Raw genomic sequence first — 26,561 nt, forward strand, 5'->3', positions numbered from 1 at the left:
ACATCATATATTTTTTAACCTATTTTTAACTCCTTGAATAACCTGTATTCCTTTTCCTCAGGAGAATTGCTTGTTTGGCTGGATTTACTAGGGAGAGCCTTTCTGAGACCAGTTCCATGCTAGAAAATGTGAGCCATGAATGCATGGCCACTGAATGAATTTGACCACTCCAAAGAGCAGCAGTTCTTTCTGGTCTTAAGATATCTTCATTTGGGTTAGCAGCCCTTTTGCTAAGTCCCTGTGGAGGCTGCCTTACAGATGAGTAGCTGTTAAAAAATTTTATATTCTAGGATCTCTTAAAGAAGTAAGATCTCTTTGAAATTGTAAATTGCTCGGGTGTACTTTTAACATATGATTGGTGAATGAACAGATTTCTTCCATTAAAATTATTATTTGATAGCCATATTTTACTAAAAAAACTGTCTGAAATATTATAATTGACAGTTTGCTTATCAAACTTACTCTTTTCTGCCCTTTTATGCAAACCCTTTTCATCTGAAAAGAATGTGTCAAAACTGTAGGCACTTGATGAGTATAGGGAGAAATTATAAAACTATAAACCTAATGGGGAACTCTGTGCCCCCTAAAACACCTCATTTTCCCCAGCTATAACCTCAAATGACATAGTAAACGGCCACTTTCTTAAAGAATTTGAGGATAGCAAAATGAAAGCAGGAATGATTTTTTAAAATAGCTGTACATTACTGTAATGGACACTGATTTCTGATAGACATGAGAAAACACAATGATTTCAAATTAAGAGTCTTAATAAATTACATTTTAGGTCACAGCCTTGTAAGGTGTGAGAGGAGCAATTGGCCTTTTTCCCCTAGGTAGTGATGCCTCACATACCCTTTATTCCATGTAATCTGTTGCAGTGCTCTGATCCCTGCCTTGATTTTAGGTCTGAGTGTAGCAAGGAATTTCCAGTTTGGATTATTATCTAGCTTGGATTATATTATTATGAAAATTGACTTTTTGTTAAAATGAGATTGAGGATCTGGGTATGAAGTAGAATCTGACTAGAATGTAATGGGTGCTTATCATTATTATTATTCTATCTCTATTGGGGTAGGGCCTGTGGTGGCACTGGCAGACTCAGTGGGTCTGTGCTCCTCAGATAATAGGCACTGGTGCCTATAATCTTATTAAATCAGCTGGAAAAAGCATTAGAGGAGTGCCTGTGTTCAATTGCAATGGGCCCTGCTGAGGGACTGTTCTCTTTTGAGAAGCAATTGAAGTAGACAAATGGTGTAATTTTCTGATTTTACAAATTAGGGATCTCTAGCCCAATGAGATGGGCCAAATACCTTGGCTTTAGTCTTCCCTCTTAATGAAACTTTAAAACTTCAGTGATCTGGCCAACAGTTAAGACTGCAAATCTTTAATTTATCTCATTGCATTTTGTCATGTTAGATAGAGATTATCATGCACTCCATGGGTGCTAGATGTGCTTTTGATCCTATAATTTGAGAGTTAAATGATAAAAAGTAAATTCTAGGAGGAAAATCACTGCTGCTTTGCATACTTCCTAAGAACTGCAAAGGATCCCAGTAGATCTGGGGGTATTAGCTATCCAAAAACACATCCTAGAACATCCCACTGCTTCTGTAAGGTACAAGGGACATTGAGAAAGGGATGAACAGCAGAAGTGAACTAAAGCACACAGGAAACACTGAAATGCCTAAGTTGGGAAGGAAGCAAGTTTGCAGGGCTGTGAATGTGGGATGGTGTTTTCTGCTGTGCCTTAAAGGGAGTGTGAAATTGAAGAGGAAATTACAAGCCAGGGGGCATGTCGAAAATTGACTTTTCATTAAAATGAGATTGAGAATCTGGGTATGAAGTAGAATCTGGCTAGAACGTAGTGGGTGCTTAGCATTTGTGAATTACTTCATACAGCTAATATTACATTCCATTTCATAATGGGCAGATTGCCCAAATAAAAAAAGATAATGGTTTTCCTAAGTTGGAGAATATATTAAAGAGTGGGTAAAAACAGAGCAAGGGAAAAAAGCTGGCAGTGATGATGTGATCTGTGTATCTGGGAGCTTCATCAAAGAACAGCCAGTGCAGTAGACTCACAGAAAAAGAAAACTTAGACATGGAGCAGTTCTCTTCTTCACCCCCAATTTCTGGGCAGAAATGCCAGAGCTGTCGGGTGCTAAAGTAAAAGAGAAGTGACACTGTGTTTGTTTTGAAGAACATAGAGTTGCTTTTCATCATGATTTAACAGGGCTGGTTTTGCAGCTTCACTTCACTCCTAATGTGTGAGAGATGTTTGCAGTACTGGGGCCCAGTTAGTCAGGAAGAACATCAATGCAAGTAATAACAGATGGGTTTAGTTTTTAACATAACTCCCAATTGGGGTGGGGGGTGTGTTGGGTTTTTTTAAATGAAAGTGTGTTCTGGAAACAAAGTAAAACTCCAAAATGAGAAGAGAGAACAATAGGATGCTGTAGATAGGAAGAAAGAGAAATGACACATGAGAAATTGCTTATTTTTTGTAATCACATGAAAAACAAAATAGATGTATTTGATGTCTGAAATAAATGAAGTAGGGAGTGAATCAGTGATTGCAATTCAGAATCATTCTCCAACCAGAAAAAATCACTGAAGAATTTTGTCACTGCAGGTTTGGTTTTTTTAAGGCAGCCTGGAAATAAATATTTCTCTGCACACCTTTTATCTAGTCTCTTGAGAGTGGTGCCTGAAAATTGTGCATTCTTTTCAAAATACTAACATGAAGGAAGGCCTTCTCTGCAGGACCAAGAGCCAGCAGTTTTTGTAAGGGGGTAGGGGCAGATGCTGCTCCTGCAGATTTCTCTATTTCATAGAAGTAGACAAATTTCTATTTCTAATGTTCTGTTTAATAGGAAATTAATCAAATTGCACTAAGGTGTAAACCAAAGCACAATTGCTGCTTTTAGTAGCTCTGTCTCTGAGCTCTTACTTGTTAGCAAAGCATTTGCCCTTGACACTAGAGTAGGTATTTAGGAATTAGATAGATAGGTAGTTCTTTTATATTCCAAACTATATGATTAGTAGCAAAGTTTATTTACTGTGGTGCATTAATCCTTCATCACTTCTAGATCAATGTTTGCTGTAAGTAAAAAACAGGCTGTCAACATCCTCAGGCCTTGTATTCGTGCACTTCTGCAATGCAGTTTGCTCATACCTCAGCACTTTCTATTCAAGTATTTGTATGGATTGATTCCTTTCCTGATACCTCTGAAAATGAAAGGTATTGGGTCTTTCAGTCTAATAGATTAAACTAAAAGACATCTTCCACTTGCAGTTTTTTCAATTGGTAATTATTTGCTTACATAGGTTTTCTAATTAAGAATGACTCTTAACACTTTAACTGGGGAATGTTACTCTGTCTGCAGAGGGGCATTTCACAAGTTCTTCTTTTGCACCCTTTTCCAAAGCCTTCTGCTCTGAGCTGCTCCCTCCTCACCCTCAGGCCCCCTGTGTTCCTTTCTTTCCCAGACTTCCAGATAAATCTAGTTTTATGTTTGCAGTTTCAGAAATAGCCTTTTCAAGTCCTCAGTGTAATTTCTGCAGTTAGTCAGTGAGGGAGATGCGCAGGCAGAGATTCTCCAGGCTGCTGCCCCTCAGAGGAGAGATGTTGGTAGAGTGTGTTACCTTGATATGCTGTGGTTAATTGTTTCTCAAGGCTGTTGCAGGTTTTATTAAAGGCTTGGGGTGATGAAGCTGTAATGAGAATTTTCAAGAAGTTAAGAGAACGAGGAGCAGTTTTGTATATTGCTGCCCATTCATGCAGTGGCTCTGTCTTTGCCACTGCCTTGTCCCCATTTCCTGCTGCCTCTTAGCTCCCCATGAAAATTACTGCCCTTCATTTCCTAATTATCATTTTTCCTGTAGACATGACCACTTTTTTCTGTTGAAAATGGTAATGTGGCTCAGAATTTTGCTATTAAAAGTCAGCTTTCTCACTATCTGTTCAGTAAGTGCCTGTTCAACTATTTTTGGGTGCAGGATATGAACTGGTAATTGGATTTACAGAACTGCAGCTTTGCTTCATTAACAGAGCCAATATTCTCAGTTAGTGTAAAGCTTTTTATTCTTAAATACTGTGAGCAAATAGAAAGTGTACCTAGCTATAAATACAGTGTATGTGACACCTCAAGGATGATGGGGATCAGGAAGCGGGTGGAACACGGGGACAGGCTTCCCAGAGAGGTGGCCCAGAGCCTACTGGGCTTTAAGTGTCATTTGGACATGTAAATTACATTTAAGTGTCATTTAGCCCTTAAGAACATCCTTGAGCCTCTTGTCAGCCCTGAAGTTGGACTGGGTGACCAGCCTAGGTTCCTTCCCACTGAAATATTCTGTTCTTGGGTTTTCTCCGAAGCAGATTGCAAAATAGTGGGGATTTTCCCCTCTGCATTACAGATGGGGTTTTTTGGCAGCTGTGTGTGAATCCTTTTTTTCATGTGATATATCTAGTGGAAACAACATGGCTTTTAAATTTTGATGCCATGGTTCTGGAAGCTCTAGAAATAGTCCTTCTAAATAGTAGTTGGAGGCATTTAATTTAGAATAATTTTAAGGAACTTTTATGGCAGTCTTTGAAATTGAAACATATAAGCAGGTGAATGTGAAAAATTACAGTTCTGAATGAAAATATGTAGAATCTCATCTTGCTGTCTTTTGAGAAAATGAGTTTTCCCATGGTCAGTGTACTCTTATCTCTTCCTTGCAGGCTTTACTAATAGCAAGATAAAAGCTGTATTTTCACAGGGAATATTAAAACTCTGAATGAAGACAGCAGAAATACCTGATAATTCAAGCCTTATCTGGTACAAATTTTAGCAAAACAATACATTACAGAAATTGTATCTGCAATCACATACTAATGCTTTTGAAGAAAGGATTCGGAATATCTGGCCCAAATGAAATATATGCTTTGTTCAGCATACATAAAAGAAGTTTTGCATCCAGTTCTTTAGACAGTGATAGTCCAGCCTCCTTGGGTTAATGAGCACAGGGAAGTGCAGTGCTAGCCCTGCCTTTTTGCTGCATTTCATGTGTCTGGGCAGAGCTTGGGCTGCTGTTTGCAAAGGCCATTGCTGCTCCCTGAGCTGGAGCCAAAGGAGTTTGCCACATTTCATTGTCTGGGAGCCTCAGCAAGCAGGAAAAGGCTGAATGTGCTGAAGACACAAATGGATTCAGTGGTGATAAATTTTGTGTAGTCTGATATTATTTTTTAAATGTTAATATTATTTATTTATTTAACACCCAGTCGTGTAACTGAATTAATTCAGTCAGTGAATATAGGTCTTTCACAATGAGTTCCCTTCAGTTAACAAACAAAAGCAATATTTATACTTATATTTAGACTCTAGTTGTAATTTTGCATATAATGAAACAGATTTTGTGTCCTTTTTTTATAAAAACCCCAAACAATAAGGATGGTGTGCACCTTTTAGTGTTTGTAACAAAACCAGATTTTAGGAAAATCCTCAAAAAGGTAACACCTGTGTAGCTGTGGTGTTTCTTCTCTCCCAATTTGTCTCTCATCAGCTGCTGCAGTCTCAGGGGTGCAGAGTCCAAAAAGAACTCTAAAAAACCTTGGAGAGTAGTGCAGGGGCAGTGGGAGCAGTAAAGAAAGCAAGAGGATCTGCCTGACCAAGGAACAGCTGCAGGGAGTGAATAAGGGAGCATCAAATTTTCTGCTGGAGAAAATATTTTTTCCCCTGGAAAGTAACAATTGCTAGAAAGAAAATGGAGTTGGGATATAGAAATAAATGAAACCATGCTGGTCCTTAATTATCATATACTAACTGTGCTTCCTTGGGAGCTTGATGGAAAGCTGAAGAGGTTAAAATAAAACAGGGATGTTTTTTAGGCTGGTGATGCATGTTGCCAGACAACTAGAACTAGTATTAAGTCTCTAGATTAGTAAAATCACTTGCCTTGCATAATCAGAAATGATTCATGTGGCTTGTAAAAGTCTGTTTAAAAGGATGAAGTGCTGTGTAATTTATGGATTAAGATTTGCCCTTCAATGCTTGTGAAGCTCATTATAGGGAATTACATTGTGTATTCTGGGAAGAAATTTGACTTATATTGCAAATTAATCTTGTACAAACGTGATACAGTAGTGACTTAAATTTCTTATTGGAGCATCAAATCTAAAGTTACTCTTCTAGCAAAGCAGGTGGAATTTCTCCTTGTCATGGGCACAGGAGGGCAGGTTCAGGTGTGTTTTGCTACAGGAATGTCCAAGCAGAGCTAGTCAGACTGGGTGGTGTTTTGTAGTCCTCAAGGATGGAGGGGAGACATTCATTACATGGATTTTACCTTGGAATGAGGATATCCCTCATCTCATTGAGATAGGAGATGGATTTGTGGTGGAGCCACTCCTTGGTGTCAGCTTGTGAGGGTTAGACCTGCCCCTTGAATTAAAGCAGTCAGAACAGGACTCCTGGCAGCCTTAGAAACTGGAGGATAAGCTGCTGTATCTTTACAGTTGACTTTATGTTTGTCTTTTAAGGACAAAATTACAGTATTAATGTCAGTTCTTTAATGCTTTCCCACATCTCATCAGTGCCCGTTGCAGTGTCTGTTGTAGGAAAACCAAGAAATGTGTGCTGGGTCCCTGCTGGGGGTGGTGCTGGGCTTTCCCTGAGCCAGGGCTGCAGGGCTGTTGGCATGGGAGTGGTGAGCCAAGAAATGCAGATTCCTGCAGGAGAGATGCTTTTCTCTCATAGTTGAGACAGTCATAGTACAAAGCAACCCACTCCATTTTCAGAAGGCTTCAAACCTGGTTTTATTGTAGCATGAATGCTTTTTACACATTCTTACAGAACCCCTGAGTTTACACTTTACTCATAGGTCAGGAAAGACAAACAAAATGCTCATTGGAATAGGCAGTTGTAGATTTCTCTTCTTTATCCTTCTTTTTTTCTTGGTTTCTATGTCAATGACCTTGGTAGGAAGTTCTTTCAGGGGTAAACATGGATCCTCTTATCAAACTTCTCTCTGGCTCACAGCAGTCACTGTAAAACCTCCTCCACACTTTTCCATTGAGAAATCCAGTAAGCTTTGGCCAATATTGCTTTGCTTTTCTTCTTAAATCCTGCTTGCCAGCCTTCACTGGTACCATGGTTTCTGAATTTTTAGATACCAAACCACTTGTGTGCATTTAACAAATACAGAACGCTGACTTGAAGTCCAGATGTGGTCAGCAGCTTTTCATATATATGATAATCACATAGCAAATATTTTGCTTTGAGTCATAACCCATGCAAATGAAGAATATACCTCCTTTTCTTAGCAAAGTAGTTTTCTTTTCAAGGTCTTTGGTCCTGGGAAGTGCAAGCAGTCTAATTGATGTGTATTCCTTGTGCTCCATCCTTTGATGCTGCCTGGTGACAGTGCTGCCTGGAGCTACTAAACTTGCTGACACTGTTTTCCTGGCTGCACCTGGCAGGCAAACTCATTTTTTTGCCCTCTCTGCCTACAGCTTTTCCTTCTGAGCTCTTAAAAATTATTTTTCATCTTGTTACTAAATAATCGGAGGGTGATGGCATTTGTCAGTGGCAGAGCCATGAATTATTTGATTTTCACAAAAGAATTCGTACTATCTCCTATCTCACTCTCTTTAAAAAAAAATAATTTATCCTGCATATCTTGTTGAATGTTTAACTTAATACAAGGGAAAGAAGGTGCAGGCAGCTGTCCTGTGTGCTAAGGCATAGAACCCAAGATTCATTTGTTCTTTTTCACTCAGGAGATTTTAGGGAGTGGGAGAAGAAGGATGAAGTAAAAATGTCTTTTTTAAAAAATTTTTTGGGACTTCTTGCAATACACAATGAGATTTATCTGGATTGTGTGGAATTCTTTCAGCCTGGGTGGGATACTGCTCCAGTTCAAGTATGGTACACACACAAGGGTCCAGTCTGCCTTGTGTGTGCCAATAAAGTTTTTTTTCAATATTTTTTCAGTTCTCTCATTTTTCATTGACCTTTTTTTGAGAGTGAGAGAGATGGGGATGGCTCTTTGAAGCCTCTCAGTGCTGGGGTGTTGCAGCAGTAGAGACACTCAGCGGAGAGGAGGCGTGGTGTTCTTATTTTAGGTGCATCCATTAGAAATGCTGCTGTGCTCTGGAGTGGGAATGCTCTAAACTGAAATCCTGAATAATCCCTGGTGCAGAGGGTGCTGCTGTTTGCTACACTGTGCTCCTCAGGGAGATGGAGAGGTGCTTGTGCTTCATACCACAATAAAGCTGGGAATCCTCCAAGTGAACAAAGAGCAGTGAGATCTTAAAGGGGAGTTTGATGCTTTACAAAAATGCAACACAGCATAAAAAATCTTTTTTTTTTTTTTTTTTTTTTTTTTTTTTCAAGGCCTCTTTTAAGGGTGTTGTTGATTTTCCTTGTGTCACCAGGGTGTGTCTGTAGAGGTTGCCTAGCCTGCTACCATGGCTGGAGCTAACAAATCCATGCAGGATGCTAGAAAATCTCGTGCTTTCCTTTGTCCTGTCTGAAAGGCAAACTGTGAGCTGGGGTCTGAACTTCACCCCTGCCCTTGTGGTGTGTGTGTGTGGATGAATGAAAGTGCTGCTGCCATGTGAGAGTGTTTGCTCCCTCCTCCCAGGGAGCACCGGGGCTGGGACAAACAGGTTCTCCATGGGTGTTATTCCCTTATTCAGCATCAGCAGATTGGAGCAAAGTGCACTTTGAGACATGAATATTCAAGAAGAATACATTTATTAGCCTAGTAGTTTTGTAAATAAGTGTTTTACCCTTTACTAAATCTTGGTCTAGAAGCTCTACATCTATATCTGCTCTGAATGCATCAGGTTCCTTGAAATAAAAGGCTAAGTCTGGGGGTTCAAACCAGAAAGCAAATTTGCCTACTGGTACCTACATTTTGGAATTGAAGAATTAAAAATAAAAATAAAAAATCTGCTAATTTTACATGGCTTCTGTATGTTTAATTATATTTTTGCAACGTTATGGGGTGTTTTGGTGTAATTGGTTTAGGCAGACAAAGTACAAACTGGAATGCTATAGTATTGTATGAAGAATATATTCCTACTATTCTAAAATAGTTTCTTAAGTGATTTGTTTTTTTTCTGCTTCCCTGTAGATTAAAGCAAAAAATTATGACAAGGTGGAAAAGGTGAGTCATATTAATATATGTAATATATCTCTATAGCAAGAGCAAGTACCTTGTGATTGGGCTAAATCAGATTGAAAAAACTCTGTAGCTGTCATTGAATGTGAAACACAGATAAAAAGTGGCACTAAAGTTGACTTGTTGCTGCCAAGCTCTAATCAGTGAAATGTGCAGGGGGATTCCTCTGCTTAATTCTCTCCAGTTCCCTTGCACAGGAACAAAAGAATGAGTAGTTTAACTTCTTCTTCCTTATAAATCTGAATCATAATTAGAAGGGCTATTTAAATCCATTTTGTATAGCTTTAAAAGTAGAAACCTAATTTCTGTGTCTGGAATCCTGATCAATCTTCTTGCTGTATTGCACAGTTATTTCAGCGCTGCCTTATGAAGGTTTTACACATTGATTTATGGAAATGTTACCTTTCCTATGTACGAGAAACCAAGGGGAAGCTACCTAGTTACAAGTAAGTTCCCAGAGTTGCTCTGAATTATTCTAGTTTTATGGTGGATCTCTTCTTGATTTTTTGACCAGGGGATGGGGAAGAACCTGGGTGACAAATCTGTCTGGGGATTTTCTGGTGGGGGGGGTTAATATATAATCTGCATTTAGAAAACATTCAAGTCTCTCTAGTTGGGCTTGCTGGGTAAAACTGGTTCCTGAGTCTGGATTCCTCTAACAGGATGGGGTAAGAGCAGTGCAGGGGCTGGTGTATCAATGCCAGTTCCCTGCAGATGGGATTGGTGCTTAAGCCAAAAGCCTGAAACTCCTGAAACACATTTCTTCTTCTTTGTCCTTGCCCTCCATGTCCTGTTTAGTCTCCACAAAAGTTAGCACTGGTTCCAGCTGAGACCAGTCGTAGTAAAGAGTTCAGGAATTGGAGGAAGTTTTGCATAAAAAAAGTCATAAAATTCAGAATTTTGGGGTATGTTAATCTTCATCCCTTTTCAGTTATTACATTTTGCTTGTTTATATTCCTGTGGGTTGAGTTTCAAAAATTACCAGTGACTTCCAGCATCTATAAACTGTTTCTTCCCCAGCCCACCATAATTTCTTTGCTCTATACTTAGCAAAATGAGTAATGCATTAACAAAGAAAATAAGCAAGGGGTTTTAATTTATTTTTACATGACTGTTTTGAAACAGTTTTAGGAGATTCAGTTTGCCTTTCCTCTGTTTCTCCTGTAAATGTGATCAAGGAGGCAATCAGGTACTGAAGTATGTTTGAGTAAAGGAAGCTAGGACAAAAGTTAGGGAGAGAAAAAAAAAGAGCTTTCACTGAAACTTAACCAAGGAAATTCTGTAAACATTTTAAATTTGAGGAAAAATACTTGGAATTTGGGGGAAATAAATAGTGTGAAGTATTCTGGGCAGTTTCCACACAAGGGAGCTACTCCTAATTGTCCCAGCCTTTTGGGGCTCCTGGAGAATTACAAAAAGGTTTGGGGAGCTCTGAGGGGGAAAAAGTAAGAAACCATGGGTGCTTCTGTCAGCTGAGAAGATGTGGAGAGCAGTTGGTTTCTTCTCAGCTTCATGGCATATTTGTGGATTTCCACTGACTTGGGGTGGGCCAGGAACTATTAAAATGCTGGATTGCCACCAATGAATTTATAATTCTTGAATAAAACAAACAACCAAAACCCCAACAGAATCTGAATAAGGAATTTAAAGCTATCTCAATACCAATTTTTTCTCTCACCTGTTGAATGTTTCTGATTCCTTGATGTTTGGTTAGAACTTGCTGCACAAAAGAATACACTAAAAAATAAAGAATTTTTTAAATACTAAACACTTGCTTTATGGTCTTTGTGGTTCTTTCCCTCAGAGAAAAAATGGCTCAGGCATATGATTTTGCTCTGGATAAGATTGGCATGGAAATCATGTCATACCAGGTATGTTTTCTTAATCAAAACCCATTTTATTTCTAACTTTGTGACAACTACAGCTAACCATTGGTTTCACCATATGTAATATTTTTTCTCACCTAGATCTGGGTGGATTACATCAATTTTTTGAAAGGCGTGTAAGTACCTGAAAATTCACTTTTTTTAAGCTCAGTTGATGCAATGCTGATGTTGCTGCCAGTTGTGACCTGTCATAGCTGACCTTGCTCTCTCTCCCCACTGTTTAGAGAAGCAGTAGGATCTTATGCAGAAAACCAGAGGATCACAGCTGTCCGTAGGGTTTACCAGCGTGGTTGTGTCAACCCCATGATAAACATAGAGCAGCTCTGGAGAGATTATAACAAATATGAAGAGGTAACCAATAACTGATTCTTTGTGACATTCAGAAAGAAGTAATTATCCTGTAATCAAACATGGTGCCCAAGCCATATCCTCTAAACACATATGTATAAAAGAGATGACCAGCCGTATAAACACATTTTTCTGTGCAGTATGTACCAACTCCTGTGGCAAAAAATCACTCCTGAGTGATTTTTAAATTTCTTTCAAAGACCCTCCATGAGATTCATTTGACTGTCCCATTTCTCAGCTGGTAAATGCTAGTGAGTGAGTGAGTGAGTGAGTGAGTGAGTGAGTGAGTGAGTGAGTGAGTGAGTGAGTGAGTGAGTGAGTGAGTGAGGATCAGTGGAGCAGCTGAGCTGGCAGTGAGGACTTGTGTCCCCAAGGAGGCACTCCCCTCCTTCCACTCAGACTCAAATGGTATTCAGCTGGGATGGTTTGGGCTTCCTGCACAGCATCAAGTTACATGCTCTCAGTGCTTAAAAATGCTCCTCACCATCCTCCACCTGAAGCCATCCCAGCACCCCTTCAGGTGAGTCTGCTCCCACACTGCCTCCAGCTCAGCTCTCTGCCCTTTCAGGCCAGTTTGGAGCTGCACCCTCAGAGTGTGTTTTTAAACACATCTGCTGGCCAAGCAGCCCCAGCCAGCAGCAGCGTGAGTGCAGAGCTGATGTGGGTGCCCTGGTGCTCAGCCCTGCCTTGCAGGGATGCTCATACAGCTCCTGCTGGCTGTGCACAGGCGTGCTTGCTGTGGCTCCCTGTGTCCTGAGCAGCAGAGAAGGGCCAGTTCCTCTTTCCTTGTTGCTAATTAGGCCAGTTGTGAGCTTGGTGCCCTCTCATGTTAATAAGGCCGTGGTGCTTAGCTGCTGGGAGAGCCTCTGGGTGGGAGAGCCTCTGGGTGGGAGAGCTCCAGGCATCCCCAGCCACGAGTGTGTACCATGACAGCTCATTGCCCCACAGGTGTTTGGGGACACCACTGCTGTCCCCAGGGAGGATGCCCAGGACACACCTTCTCCAGTGTAGGAAAATCCCCACCACAACTTCCCCACAAAGCACCCCTTCCCCTCCCACACAGCCAGCAAAGGCTCTCGCTGCTGGTTGCTCCTGCTCTCATTGTACATGGGGAGGCTGCAGAGCCATGGCTCAGAGCTGTCCCACCCGAGGCAGCTTCAGCAGCCCCTCAGACTGTTTGAGCAGCTGGGAGCTGAGGGCCAGAGCTCTGCTGGGCCACAGGGATCTGTCTGTCCTGTTGTGGCTACTCTGACCTCAGGGGCAGGGCTGCTGCTCACCGGTGTCCTGGCACAGGGAAAGCAATTCTCCTCACCAGAAGGGCTCTTTGAGAGGGAGGTGATTGCCCAGCTGCCCAACAGCACAGAGACTTCATGCAGGTCTCAGCATGGAAAGGTGATGGCCATTTCCTGTAATCTGAGCTTTCCTTCAGCTCAGCTGTAGCCACCAGGTAACAATACCAGCCTGTCAGTCACCAGTCTTTAATTAACTAAATGGTAAAACTTTTAGGGAGACGTGGCTCAGCGACAAAGTGACAATCTGGCTCACAAACCTGCATGGCTGCTGAGCTGGGGGTGCATCCTGGGAGAGTGCTGCTGTACCCTCAGCCTGGTCCTGTGGGTTTGTGTGCCACATGGCCCAGTTTGCCATCCCAGACAGTGCCTTGGCTTCTGCAGTGAGGGCAAAGCTCCCTTTGCTTCCCAGCTCAGGGGCCTCTTTGCACTTGGGCTGAAAGCTGTGCACATCTTCTGCACAGTCTTGGCAAATACAGCAGCAAAATCCACCCAGACACAGGCATAGCCAAGGGGGGGCTGCTTTTCCTGCCCAAGGTTTTGTTCTTGCCAGGACCCTGTGCCCAGGGCCTGGCTGCCCCCAGCCCCTGCTGCTCTTGCAGAGCAGCACAGCAGAGCCCTCTGCACGAGTGTGACATGTGTGCAGGCCTGGAGGGTGTCAGGCAGTGCTGACACATCTCAGCCCCAGCTGACAAAGGCAGGTGCTCTGCAGGGAGCCACGTTCCATGTGCTGCATGGAACCTCTTCTAAGAGCTGTCAGTTCCTTCAGGAACAGAGAAGGCAGAGCTCTGAGCCTGGAGGTCAATCCCTACTCCTTGTACCAGAAAATCAAATTGCTCATGTGCTCTCAGTCACTGACCATCATTTTAGAGCAAAATTGTAAATCACAAATTTTCCCACTTTCACCCACAACAGTTCATGTGGAGCTCATTTTATGTTTGAAAGGGATTAAACATAAGCTGAGGTGCTTCAGGGCACTTGAATTTTAGTACTGAGTTAATCCTCTGGTATAAGTTCTTGCCCATATATTTATTAGGCGAAATAAATATTTTGAGATTGGTATCTTTAAATAACTTTGTCTTTGGTCACTTTTGCATCCCCTTTCAAGCTCTTTCCTGCATAAATTAAGATTCAGTATGTCCGAAGGGAAATTGCACATTGCCAATGCCTTTTTTCACCCTTCTCCAGGGCATCAATATTCACTTAGCCAAGAAGATGATCGAGGACAGGAGTAGAGATTACATGAATGCACGACGTGTGGCAAAGGTACAACCTTCTGTTGAATTTTCTTTGTCCTATTTAACACCACAAGCCAGCATTAAGCTTGGTTCTTACACCAAATAAAAGTGTGCACAGACTAGTAAGGCTGGCATGCTAAAATATTTCCATTTCTTTTAGGAAGCATAACCTGAAGGAAGTGTTCAATGTGTTTAAATTCAAAGCCTTGCTTGTGTTTCAGGAATATGAGACGGTGATGAAGGGCCTGGACCGCAACGCTCCCTCCGTGCCCCCACAAAACACCCCCCAGGAGGCTCAGCAGGTGGACATGTGGAAGAAGTACATCCAGTGGGAAAAGAGCAACCCTCTACGAACAGAAGATCAAACTCTGATAACAAAAAGAGGTAATGAGATGTCTCTAGGGCATGGAGAATTGTTTTTCTCAGCTCCAGCAGAAGCCACGATGTGATTCGGTGTTCAGGGATCGTGCTGGAGTAGGTGTTGGTGGAGTTTCTTGAATTGTGTGGGTGGTTTTTTTATAAAAAACAATCTAGATTTTGCTAAAGGCAAGCTGGAAGTAAGAAATGCATTTTGGCAGACAGTTTTGTGCCACTGAACCTCTGGTGCAGGTCAGGGAACAGTAGATTGCAGCCTGATTTTATGGCTGATTTTGAGTGATCTGTGCTTGTTCCTCTGTGGACAAGGCAGATTTTAGCTGCTGGTTGTGGTTCGTGAAGTTCCTGGCAGTATAAAAGAACTGCAGCAGTGACCATTGTATTCAAAGCCAATTAGTGTTGATGTTGTCTGATTTATTTGATGAATTTTGCATTCCACACTTGGGTTGTACAATGGTGGCACCATTTCCAAGGAGTGTTCCTCTCGTGTTTTGCCCACAGTGATGTTTGCCTATGAGCAGTGTCTCCTGGTGCTGGGCCATCACCCAGACATCTGGTATGAAGCAGCTCAGTACCTTGAGCAGTCCAGCAAGCTGCTGGCTGAGAAAGGGGTAAGCAGCTTGCCACTGGCTTTCTCCTATTTCCTTGCTCTGACATGCTGTACTCTCACTTTTTCCTCAGAATCAGGGAGTGGGGGTGTGAAAACACAGTTGCGACATGTTCAGAATTTTGAAATGGGGAAACTAAAAATTTTAAGAAATAAAAATGTCTGCATTTTAGACAAGAATTGTGAAAAATTGTTTCAATCTTGCCAGCTTTAGGCTTGGGGGATTTTTTGTGCCTGATTCTGTGATTCCTTAAGTACTGGGGAGATGATTTTCTCTTTGTTGGAGCATTGAATGGAAATTCACTGGGGCTTGTCACACACAGAAGATATTCCATAAATTGGCCTTCATTGTCACAGATGCTGAACAATTGTATTATTATACTTATTTTATAACAGGACATGAACAATGCTAAACTTTTCAGTGATGAGGCTGCTAATATTTATGAAAGAGCGATCAGCACTTTGTTAAAGAAGAATATGCTTCTTTATTTTGCATATGCAGATTATGAAGAGGTGAGCAAAAATAGCGATGTACTGAAATTAAAATCCAAATAACATCTCCCATTAATACTGTAATTTATTTGAAACATCCTGAGTGCACAAAATTCTGTAGAATTAATTTACTGATTCTTCTAGCCATATTCTCGTTCAGTGTTTCTGAGAGGAAGCTGACAAAATGGAGAGGAAAATCTATGAAAATCCACTCTCTTTCCATTCCAATATTGACTATATTTCTGAAATTATCATAAGGGTGAAATGCTTAAAAATTTCCATTTCCCAGAGCATCAGCTTCTTCACTTTTAAAGTGGGCATCAAGGGCAGCTTTCCTGTCTGATTCTTGGGGAGGTGATGTTTTTGTTGGCACAGCTGTGCAGCTGTGACAGAAGATGGAGCCACCTTTGCTGCAGCTCTCTGGAGAAATCTCTTTCCCCAGACCACAGCGAGCCTCCACAAGGAGCAGTGCCCCAGTGGTGTTTATTCCACCAGGAATAAATGCTGTTTCCCACTGGGCACATGAGGACTGTGGAGTCTTCTGTGGGGCATAATTTGCCCACTTATTTTATTGTGAAAGAATCTTTCCAGGGAGAACTTCAGGACAACAGAGGGGGGGAAAAAAGCCTTTGCCTTTAAAAGAAAAATCCTTCCTTGGTTTTCAGTGCTGTGTCCTGGTTTTTCAAGGCTGCACAATACAGCCTGGAGGGCTGCAGCTGGCAGGGAACAGAATGGGCTATTGGAAATGTGTAGGTTGGAAAGTTAAAGAGATGGTGTTCCCACCTATCTGCACATTGCTTTTAGACAGAGGTAAAGGATAGTCTTTGTGTGCCAAACACCTCCAATGGCAGTTCTGCTGCAGCATTACTGCATTAGAAAAAGACTTCAAGGACTCCTGAAAAGCATGTAGTGGGAAATGAGTGTGGGAAGTAAAAAATGTCTGCACAAGACAGAATATGCATCTGGGTAAAGGGGCTGACATATACAGTGTTCAGCCAGGGAAAAATGGGACCAGGAGAATTCTAGTTTTGTCTTCAGCTTGAGTTTTGCCTTCTGGGAGGTGATCTGAAGGGGGTGAACGAGCAGTGTGTGCTTGCCTTCCCCCAGAGCCGGATGAAGTACGAGAAGGTGCACAGCATCTACAACCGGCTCCTGGCCATCGAGGACATCGACCCCACGCTGGTAAGATCATCCTCAGTGCCTCCACATCCCCATGGATTGGCACCCAGTGCATGCACAGAGTGGGGAAGCTCTTCCAGGACTCCTTGGGTCACAGGCATGGAGTACTGAGGTGGCAGAATTACAATCTTTAATCCATTGAAATACCCTAAGACGTGTGCACTTTCCTCCTGTGTCTCTTTTACAACGAGTAATGAAGATAAAAGATGTAAAATATTTCACAAGCATCCTGTGGCCGTGTAGTTTGCAAATAAATCTGCAATGCATCATGTAGGTAGCAGAGTGTTGCTGTACCTGTGCTGCAGTGACACAGTGAACACTGTCCGTGTGCCAGCTGTGGTGGTGCTGAACAAGTGGTGTCAGCAGGAACCTGCCCTCAAAAGGTTGTTTAGTTTATTATAACACAACAACCTGAAATGGTTGTTCAGTTTATTATAACACAACAACCTCAAAAGGTTGTTTAGTTTATTATAACACAACAACCTCAAAAAGTTGTTTAGTTTATTATAAACAGACACAACAAAGCATGAGGGGGCAAAAGAAGGTGTGAAGCCTAACACTAAACATCACATCAGTGTCAGAGGAGAGGTATCCATTCACTGACACTTGCCATCCTTTTGAGACATCCTAATGCTTCCCAAAGGCACATTGTATGGGAAATCATGTGCCAGTTCCTCCTGCTAAGGAATGCTGCTATTCATGATCTAATTCAGAGTGAAGGAGAGTTGAACCCCAAAGAAATGCAAATCACAAATTGGCTGCTGAATCAAGTAGCACGTTCATTATTTCCTTGATCAGGTATAAATACTTGCAGGCAGGAGGATTTGTATCTTGGATTGTATCATGTACAGTAAAATGCTTCATCAGGCCTTTTGGCTGTTCCTTGGCTTTATGGACATTTTAACTTTACTGGAAAGTTATCATTTTTACAACAAGCCTTGAGTTCTCTGAAGGCACCGGCTAACGTCAATGACATTCATCTCCTTACCTCCCCTTCCTTGAAAAATCTATGTATTCACTACTGTCTTTTCATGAGATCAGTCTTAGGTGTATCCCATTTTTTATTTTTAAAAAAATCTATAAAAAGGTTTTCCTCAGTATTATAAAGCAAAACAACACAGAGGCACAAGACAGCCTTGTTTCTATTAGGATTCATCTGCTGTATATTGTGAGTCATGATTACTTTAGACATAGTAAAAACCTTAATGATAGCCTGGTGTTCTTTGTTAGCACTGATGCTATTTAAATATTAATGTGCACCTTAGGTTTATATCCAGTACATGAAATTTGCAAGGCGAGCAGAAGGCATTAAATCCGGAAGGACGATATTTAAGAAAGCGAGAGAGGATGCCCGGACCCGCCACCATGTCTATGTTACTGCAGCTTTAATGGAGTATTATTGTAGTAAGGTAACCACAGGTGCTCACCCTGAACCTAAACAAGTGCCAGGAGCCTGCACAGCTTACTGAAGCTAATAACTTTTTTTTTCCCCCCCTAATGTTTGCAGGATAAGTCTGTGGCCTTTAAGATTTTTGAGCTAGGGCTGAAAAAATATGGGGACATTCCAGAATATGTACTGGCATATATCGACTACCTTTCCCACCTTAATGGTAAGCTTTGAGAGGTCTAATGAAGCATTACTCAGACCAGGTTCTTGGTGTTTAAATTCTTCATGAAGCTCAGCAGTTAATCTGAACACAAAACCTGCTGCTGGTTTGTCTGAACCGAAGCTCCAGAAGTCTGGTGACATTAAATCTGGATTCTGCTGAAGAGAGTGAACTTTCCAAATTGTAACTCACTGGCAGTGCAGGAGTTTTACAGCATCTGCTGTGAACAGTGGGAAGTGCACTGAGGAATTTAAATCGTGAAGAAAAAGATTTAAAGGAGTTTACAGTCAGCATGAGAGGAGTGAGGGATTAGCTGGTCCTGATCAGGATGAATTTAAACTCATTCTCCCCAAGCAGATGAGATGAGCAAGATGTAAAATCAATACTGAGCATGTCAGTCATGCTTGGAAGGTGCTGGGGAGCTGCAATGGAAAGAGCAGGGACAGGGGCTGGAGGTAGAGGTGGTGATGGAAGGGCTCTGGGTGGGATTCCCTGAGGGGCTGAATGGCCTCCTTAAAAAGGAAACCCAAGCTGCTGTGTGGGTTCTGCAGCACCAGGCACCATTCATTCATCTGTCAGGCTGCAGTTCCTGGGGTTTTCAGGCACTGGGAGTTTAAAGATTTTTGAGGGTTTTTTTCTCCTGTGAGCTGTAAAATGAGAGATTTTATCTAAGATTTTATCTAAGTATATTTAATCTTGCTCTAAGTTATTGAGGGTCTACATAAATATTGACAATACCTTTCTGTAAGATGCCATGAGAAAAAATTCTCCTAGAACTCCCTAGTTTATTGGTCTATTTTAATAACCCAGCAGAACTCCTGAAAGCCAGGAGAACTGATCTCTGAGCTGTAAGTGCAGGAGGTGGTGCAGTGCACAGGGCAGGAGTTGGCAGCTTTAGGAACAAACCCACCAACCTCTCCATCCCCCCAGCTGGCAATGTGCAAAGACTGACTGCTTGCTGGGAGCCAGCTCTAATAATTTTGGGAGGATTCTGATAATACAAGCATATTAATATTGCCCTGATTTAAAAGGGAAATAATGAATCGAAAGGCCAAATTTACATTTGCCAACATATGCTACTGAGATAATTCAAGAAAATTGATAAAACCCCCAGAAATCCTGAAGAGATGCTAAGTAATAGCTGTGGTCTTATAAAAGAACCTGTAGTAGGATAAGTTTGTCACTATCAATAAAACAGACTCCCAAAGAACAAATTCACATGAGAATTTAACATCAGGGAAGTTTTATGTGGGCACTCAGATCTCTTTATACTTACTGAAATTCAAATCCATGAAAGTCAGCCTTATGCTTAATTCAATGTACACATCTCTTTGAATGGACATATTTTAACTTGTCTTTAATATGTTATACTCAGTGTGATTTTTTTTTCTTTCTATTTTTAAAGAGGACAACAATACAAGAGTTTTGTTTGAACGTGTTTTAACTTCAGGGAGCCTTCCACCTGAGAAATCTGGGTATGTTGCAAAAGCAGTTTCACTGCTCTGGAAAAGACACATAACCCCTTTCAACCGTAAATATCCCAAAGAAATTAGAAACATGAACAGCAGGACAAAAGTAGGTACAGATGTTCCTTCCCCTCTTCATGCTGTCCAAAATAGCAACAGCTATGACAGATCTGGGAAAGTCCCTATCCCACCTCTAGTGAAATTCATTAATTTATTGACTTTAATAATAAATTAAAGTCTCACTGATGCAGGATTGTTGAGGATAGAGTGCAAAATCCTCCTGTACAGTAAGGATTCAGTGGTCTGAGCTGAGAAGGTGAGTCAGGAATTTGTTGAGGAGGGTGCTGAGCATCTCCCAGCCATGAAAATAAAATAGGAAAAGAACCAGAAAGGACTTGGATTAACCACTCACTGCCATATTTGCATTACTGCTTTTTAAGTTTCCTTCTCAAAAAAAATACTCACCAAAGCCTTGCAGTCTGAGGGTTCACTTCACCATTATTACAAAAGCATCAAAAGTAAGGAATCAAATATGGCACTGCTGTGCCTATTTGTTCTGCACTTCAGTTCTGATCTTTCGTGAGAAATATTTTTATACCCAATTTAAAAGTGACAAAACACAAGAGCTTAAAAGCTGAACCTTCTTCAAAGGTGAACTCCAAAGCTAAAATATAAGTTGAATCAAGTCCAGAAATATGGTCAGATGTTGCTGAAGTTATATATGAGATTTTCCATGGAGAAATCAGCAGTAACTCTATATATTTTGGACTGTATACAATTCTGAAGTGCTGCCTGTTGTGGTCTTGCCAGTTAGAATGTGCTGCTCTGTGATCACAATGCATGGTAAAAATACCTTCCCATGTCAGCATCAGAGTGAAGCTGTGTGTACAGGATGGAGCAGAATGTTTGATGAAAGCTCGCCTCAAATGCTGCAGTCCTTGACACCAGAATTCCTTTCCCTTCTGTAACAAATTACTTTGCAGTCCACCAGGCTGAGGGCTCTTACAGAAATACAGCAGGCACTGGGAGGGCAGTGCCTGTTTTAGATGCACCTAAAGCAAAAAACAGAAATGGCCATGCCCTCCTAGATGGGCTCCTCTGGCTCTGTCCTCCTGTGGGTTTGTAACTGGGTTGTGCTCAGTGTTCCTTCCTCCTTCAGTAACTCTCAGTGTCCTGCTCTGTTCCAGGGAGATCTGGGCTCGGTTTTTAGCCTTTGAAAGTAACATTGGGGATCTGGCCAGCATCCTGAAGGTGGAGAAACGCAGGTTTACAGCCTTCAAGGAAGAGTATGAGGGCAAAGAAACAGCTCTGCTGGTGGACAGGTACAAGTTCATGGATCTGTACCCTTGCTCTGCCAGCGAGCTGAAGGCCCTTGGTTATAAGGTGAGTGGCTAAGAACACTTCAGTTCTCTGGTGTTCTTCTCAATCCTAGCAATCTTGGGCAATTCCTTGTTTAGGACTAGCCTTGTAGTCCTTCCCCTTGCTAGAAAAGCAGGTAAAATAGGCCTGTTCCTCCTCCTCCTCCTGGTCTCCTTGGGCAGTAAAGGAGTCGGGACCATCAGTACCAGCTGCGGTTTTGGGTGTTCCTGGTTAGCTCCCATCTTCCCATGGAGAGGTCAGTGTGTTAATGCCATCCCCTTGCAGCTACAGGCCTCCACTCCATATCTGGGCTCCTTCAAAAACCAGAGTTCTGTGGGAAATTTGTAGGATCAGGTCACCTGTATGAAATATGGCTGGCTGTCGTTCTGCTCTGGGGTGGCAGAGCTCCCCTGACTTCAGTGGGAACTGCCTCAAAGCCCACATGCTGCAGTGCCAATGTTTGTTGGGAATGGCTGAGGAAAGCTCTTGGCAGGGGGCACTGGTGCCTCTTTTTTCAGTTTTTGCTGCCATGTGGAGTTCAAAGTCTAGGCCAGACCCCTGTATCTGGTGGTCTCCTTGGTTTCTAACCACATGTATTTTTACTATTTCTGTCATTTAACACTTTGGGGAATCATTAGAACAGAACAGGATGTTGGTTTACAATTTTTAAAGGCTGCCAGAGAAGCAGAAACAGCTGATTGCCATTTGCATGGACAGGAAGAAACGCTCAATCCATGGTTCTAAAGCAATGCCTCAGCTTCCACTTACTTCTTACACAGAAAAATAATGTATGAAAAATACAGATGTCAGCAAAGTTAACAAAGCAGCTGCATAAAATAATCTGATAGGTGGAAATCAGAGTCACATTGAGCCACTGAATACTTTTCTTTGAATGCAGTGGGGGCAAAGTTATTTTGAGGTTAGATGTGAGCTTACCAACAAGTACATTTTGCTAAGTGCATGCAGGGCAGTGTGTACCTAAGATGGTGCAGTCCTGCTGCTTGGAACATGCCAAAACATAATCCTGTTTGAACTGATGCTTTGCATGCCTGCTGACTGCCTTATGCTCTACTTCTTTTCCAGCTAAAGCAATCTAGGAATGAAATGAGGGAGAAATGATAGTTGTGAAGGCCTAGTGGTCTGCACCTGTTCACCTAAATCCTGTTAACCTAAAAAAGGAGCCACTCCAAAATGACAAACGCACGTTCAGGAAGAGAAACAAGTGTTTCCATTCCATCCCATTGGGTCGCTGTAGGATTCAAATCTTTAATGAAACCATGCAAGTTTTGCCCAGATGGCCTTGTGAGAGGCCATCTGAGATGATAATGAAGACAAAGTGAGAAAAAGCAACTGGTGCAGAGCGAGGTTTTGTTCTGTAATTGAAGCTAGCAGTGTGATCCTGCCAAGTTCACACTCTCTAATTGGCTTTCACAGGATGTCTCCCGTGCCAAGCTAGCAGCAATAATTCCAGACCCTGTGGTTGCACCTTCCATCGTGCCTGTTCTCAAGGATGAAGTAGACAGGAAACCTGAATATCCCAAACCAGACACCCAGCAGATGATTCCATTCCAGCCAAGACACTTAGCACGTAAGTCAGGCTTTGGGGAGTGGTTGTGTTTCACCTGTGGTGAGTTGGGAACCTGGCTGTTCAGCCTCATCAGAGGCTTTCCTGCTCCTCAGCCATCTAAACCTGTACTTAACTCTCAGGCTGTCATTTCACTGGCTTGCTAAAGGCACATGTGTTTTAATTAATGCCAAGGTCACATGGAAATAAGTACAAGGAGTTTGGGGTCTGGTAAATGGTAATAAGCTGTTACACACATCACAGAGCAGATGGCTGAGTGGACAGTGTGGAATTAGTAGAGGCAAAAGGGACAAGGTACTAATTATTTGTATCAAATAACAATGCAGTGCAAAAGCAGCTCTGGCCCAGCTGTCCTGCACTGGCTTCACCCAGCTTTTCTCCCCACAGCTCCAGGTTTACATCCTGTCCCCGGCGGGGTATTTCCTGTTCCACCAGCAGCTGTAGTTCTCATGAAGCTCCTGCCACCTCCTATTTGTTTTCAGGTTTGTTTTAAAGAGCTCTGAACATTTCAGAAAGCTGTGGAAGACATTCTGTCATGACAGAACCACAGTGTGTATCACTCTATTGAAAATAACCTTCTAAACTCTTTTTTTCCCTTTGGTAACAAATCAGGGTCCCTTTGTTCAAGTGGATGAGCTCATGGAGATATTCAGAAGATGCAAACTGCCAGACAGTAAGTTACTTGTCCTCTCTGGAGGCTGTGCTAGTGCTGCATGAGACTTGCTTTTACATATGGATATTTGTGTCTAAAACCCAGACCTCATTTACAAATTGTAATCAGTGTTTGAGAGCAGAGGAGATTGCACTGGAATCTGCATAGAGGTGTTTGCACTTTTACCTGCAGGGAGGCAACAAAAAGTCAAAAATCTGCACATCACCAGCTGCTCTTTAATATGTTGGTGGTATCAACTGAAAGAAAGAAATTAAGACTTTGAGAATACCCTTTAAAGGCAGCGTTTCCAGCAGCATTGCAGCTGCAACATGAAATTCCAAATCTGCAGCATGGTGAGGGATAACTCTGAGTGCATGTTGTTGAGCCCCTGCAAAGAGGGGAAGGAGGGTTCTGGAACAGAGAAAAAGCACAGATCCTACAGCAGATGATAATATGCCACTCTTCATGCTCCTTGTTTGAGGAAAAAAAATTATCATAGAGAAAGAAATGTAGGATTTAATTTCTTCGAGTGAAACTAAAATATCTATTTAAATTATACAGGGTATTTTTGAGGCTTCCTCTGTTGAGAAGCAGAAACTGAGTTGCTGTGCAGCCTCTCTGGTGAATCATGAACTAGTTACCCTGATTCCCAAAAGGCCTTCCTGTTTTATTGCAGCTCTCAAATGACCTCAATTCCTGTGTAAAGGGAGGGGAGGGCTCCAGCTAGAGCAGCAGCATTTCCTCTCTAACTGGTGCTCAGAGTTTCAGACAGCCAAGGCTTAATATTTGTACAAGAGGGCAGGAGAAGTGTCTGATGCTGCAGAAGTCCCCAGGGTGTGTGGGGGTGTCCCTGCTGGGTGCTGGGCAGGCTCTGAGCTCCCCCTGAGTGGCTCTGTGTGTGTCTCTCCCTGAAGCTGTTGAAGAAGCCGTACGGATAATCACGGGCGGCCTGCCTGAGATAGCTGTGGAAGGCAATGGACCTGTGGAAAACAACACCATTCTCAACAAGGCTGTGAAGAGATCACATGAGGATTCTGATGATGATGAGGAGAAAGGATCTGTAGTTCCCCCCGTACATGACATTTACAGAGCACGACAGCAAAAGAGAATCCGGTGAAACAAGTTTGGAGTTCTGCTGTTACAGACAAAGACTTGCATTGAATCAGTCTCTTAAAAGTCAAGCATTTAAAAGGGACAGCTGCAAACAAAAAAATCCTTGAACATGGTTTTGTTACTGTGGTGCCTCTTCTCCCATATGGTTCTTGATCTGAAAACAGCCCGAACAACCTTAGAATGTGCTCTGAACAAAACTCGGTTTTCAAAACCAAAAGTGCAAAATATCAAAACTGTATTTTGTTCTTCGAGGGTGTACACATCTACCACTTGAACTCTTGTGGGTTTTCAACAGTTTTATTTTAAAAACTGGATGGCTTATACTTGTGAAGCATTTTTAACTCACATTTTCTGGAAAACAGTTGTTCTCAGTTTGTTCATGTAGTGTCCTGCCTTATTGTTCGTTTTTATTTATGGCAGAATGTAAGGAATCTGTTTTGTAGTTGAAAATTTAAAAACAAAATGACAACAAAAGACCATTCCTTTAAAATAAAAGGATATCCATAACATCATGCCTCATTCTGGTTTTATTCAAACACAACAAGGTACTTCTTAAATATTACTCAGCCACTTCAAAAGCAATGCTAATTATACCATCACAGGAAATTGATCTGAGCATACATATTAGAATGGAGCTTGCTTTCCATTTTCTAGAGGATACAGCACACTTTGGCTTGTAATTCCAGGACTGTTTGAAGAAGACAGCATTGTAAGACTAACTCAGTTGAGTGTGGGTAATCCAGGAGCACTGGCTCACACAGCCTGGTCCTGGATACCTGCACTGCTCTTCCACATAATGCACAAAGCTAAATGTTAATAATCGGCTACATCCTTGCACTTATCTTCAAACAAGCTAAAGAAACACTATGTGAGCTTTCCAAGCAGTTTCTACGCCTACTTCAGCTTTTAACTTGGAATTGGCTGTGATAAGATTGACTCTGATAAGATCCTAAGAAGCCCTTGGACTAGAGGGCAGTCAGAGCCTGGGGCAGATGGAGCCATTCCCAGCCCAGCACAGCTGCCCCTGGAGATGAGGCTGGCCTTGGCCATCCTGGAATGTCCTCCTTGCTTTGCCACTCAATTGCAGCTCCCTGTTTCTTTAGAGAGGATGTAGAGATGTTTGTCAAACACTCTCCTTAAATAGAACAACCTGGGAGAATCATTACCTTGCACTTGTGGGAAGTTTTTGCAGTTCCTTTAGGTCCTTCCTGTTGAAAGGCCCCCAGCACCTGTGCCAGGGGCATTTGTTCCTTTGTGTGGGCCCTGGAGGTGAGAGTGGAGCCAGGAGAGTACTGCACTCTGTTCCCTCATTCTAGGATCTTCCTGCTACACAAAGGCTTAGGATCAAACCCATCCTGTGAGGAGAGCTGGGATTCCCTGTGTGGGCCTGACCCCTGAATCCCAGCCCTGGGAGCAGCCATCTCCTCAGTCAGGGTTTTATCCATTGCTAGAGCAGTGCCCTGCACCCTGCCATCAGTCACACGCCTTTCAAGGGCTTCTCTTTGTCCTCCCCACACCCTCGAGCTCCTCCTGTGCCTCTAAAGGCAGCTCCTAGGCAGGACTAATGATAAAACAACAGCAGCAACTCCTGACCTCTGCAGCTCTCACTTAGGAAAATGGAAACAGCTGTGCCTGGTTATCTGTCCTGGTGCCATCACCTCCAGCAGTGAGGGCTCTGGTAGCTCACTGAGCACAGGCTGAGGGAGTTGGTGCAGCTGCAGAGCTTTAGGCTGTGATGGGAGCAGAGCCTGCTCTAATAGCAAAGCCCAGCAAGCTGAGGCAGCAGCCTTGAAGGCCTCTATAGAATCCTTTGCTGATCCAAACAGTGAAATAGATCCTACTCAGAACCCTTTTTTTTTTCTGGCTAACCAACCTCATTTTTGAGTTCTCAAAGGAGGATTCAAAGACGGACATTCATTTGGCCAAGAGAAAAATCCCTTGTCTGAGCTGATGAACTCTCACAGGGTTTTTCCCTTGGGGAAGGGGCTTTGTAATGCATGAGAAAAGATTTGGTTTAGAGTTGCATAGGCTAATATAGAAAAAAAGGTCTTATTTCTCCCATCCCCCTCCAAACACAAAGTTGGTGCAGCTTTATCCACACTGACATTCAAAGGAAACTGGAAAGGGAAGCATCAACAGTGGATCATAATCAAGTGCTTCTGCAAGTTCTGTTTGGCTGATTCCTAAATTAACCTGC

The 26,561-nt window shown here is 42.3% G+C and overlaps 1 protein-coding gene across 2 annotated transcripts in view; it reads left to right on the forward strand.

Moving 5' to 3' along the window:
• The window catches only part of CSTF3 (cleavage stimulation factor subunit 3), a 47,907-nt gene extending 21,378 nt beyond the window's left edge, over nt 1–26,529 (forward strand). Inside the window, exons 4-21 of one of the 2 annotated variants that reach the window (XM_058026922.1) lie at nt 9,121–9,153; nt 9,517–9,614; nt 10,973–11,039; nt 11,136–11,170; nt 11,279–11,405; nt 13,880–13,957; nt 14,151–14,313; nt 14,806–14,915; nt 15,308–15,424; nt 16,511–16,585; nt 17,848–17,991; nt 18,090–18,192; nt 19,595–19,664; nt 20,843–21,038; nt 22,449–22,602; nt 22,987–23,081; nt 23,212–23,272; nt 24,166–26,529. In XM_058026922.1, the coding sequence (XP_057882905.1) occupies nt 9,121–9,153; nt 9,517–9,614; nt 10,973–11,039; nt 11,136–11,170; nt 11,279–11,405; nt 13,880–13,957; nt 14,151–14,313; nt 14,806–14,915; nt 15,308–15,424; nt 16,511–16,585; nt 17,848–17,991; nt 18,090–18,192; nt 19,595–19,664; nt 20,843–21,038; nt 22,449–22,602; nt 22,987–23,081; nt 23,212–23,272; nt 24,166–24,368 (1,929 nt within the window). In that variant the 3' untranslated portion in view covers nt 24,369–26,529. The remainder of the gene's footprint in view (nt 1–9,120; nt 9,154–9,516; nt 9,615–10,972; nt 11,040–11,135; nt 11,171–11,278; nt 11,406–13,879; nt 13,958–14,150; nt 14,314–14,805; nt 14,916–15,307; nt 15,425–16,510; nt 16,586–17,847; nt 17,992–18,089; nt 18,193–19,594; nt 19,665–20,842; nt 21,039–22,448; nt 22,603–22,986; nt 23,082–23,211; nt 23,273–24,165) is intronic. The other variant, XM_058026923.1, reaches the window with a different exon arrangement.
• Nucleotides 26,530–26,561: the final 32 nt, after the last annotated feature.

This window comes from Melospiza georgiana, chromosome 6 (genome assembly GCF_028018845.1).
Source record: "Melospiza georgiana isolate bMelGeo1 chromosome 6, bMelGeo1.pri, whole genome shotgun sequence".
In the NCBI taxonomy this organism is placed as follows: Eukaryota; Metazoa; Chordata; class Aves; order Passeriformes; family Passerellidae; genus Melospiza; species Melospiza georgiana.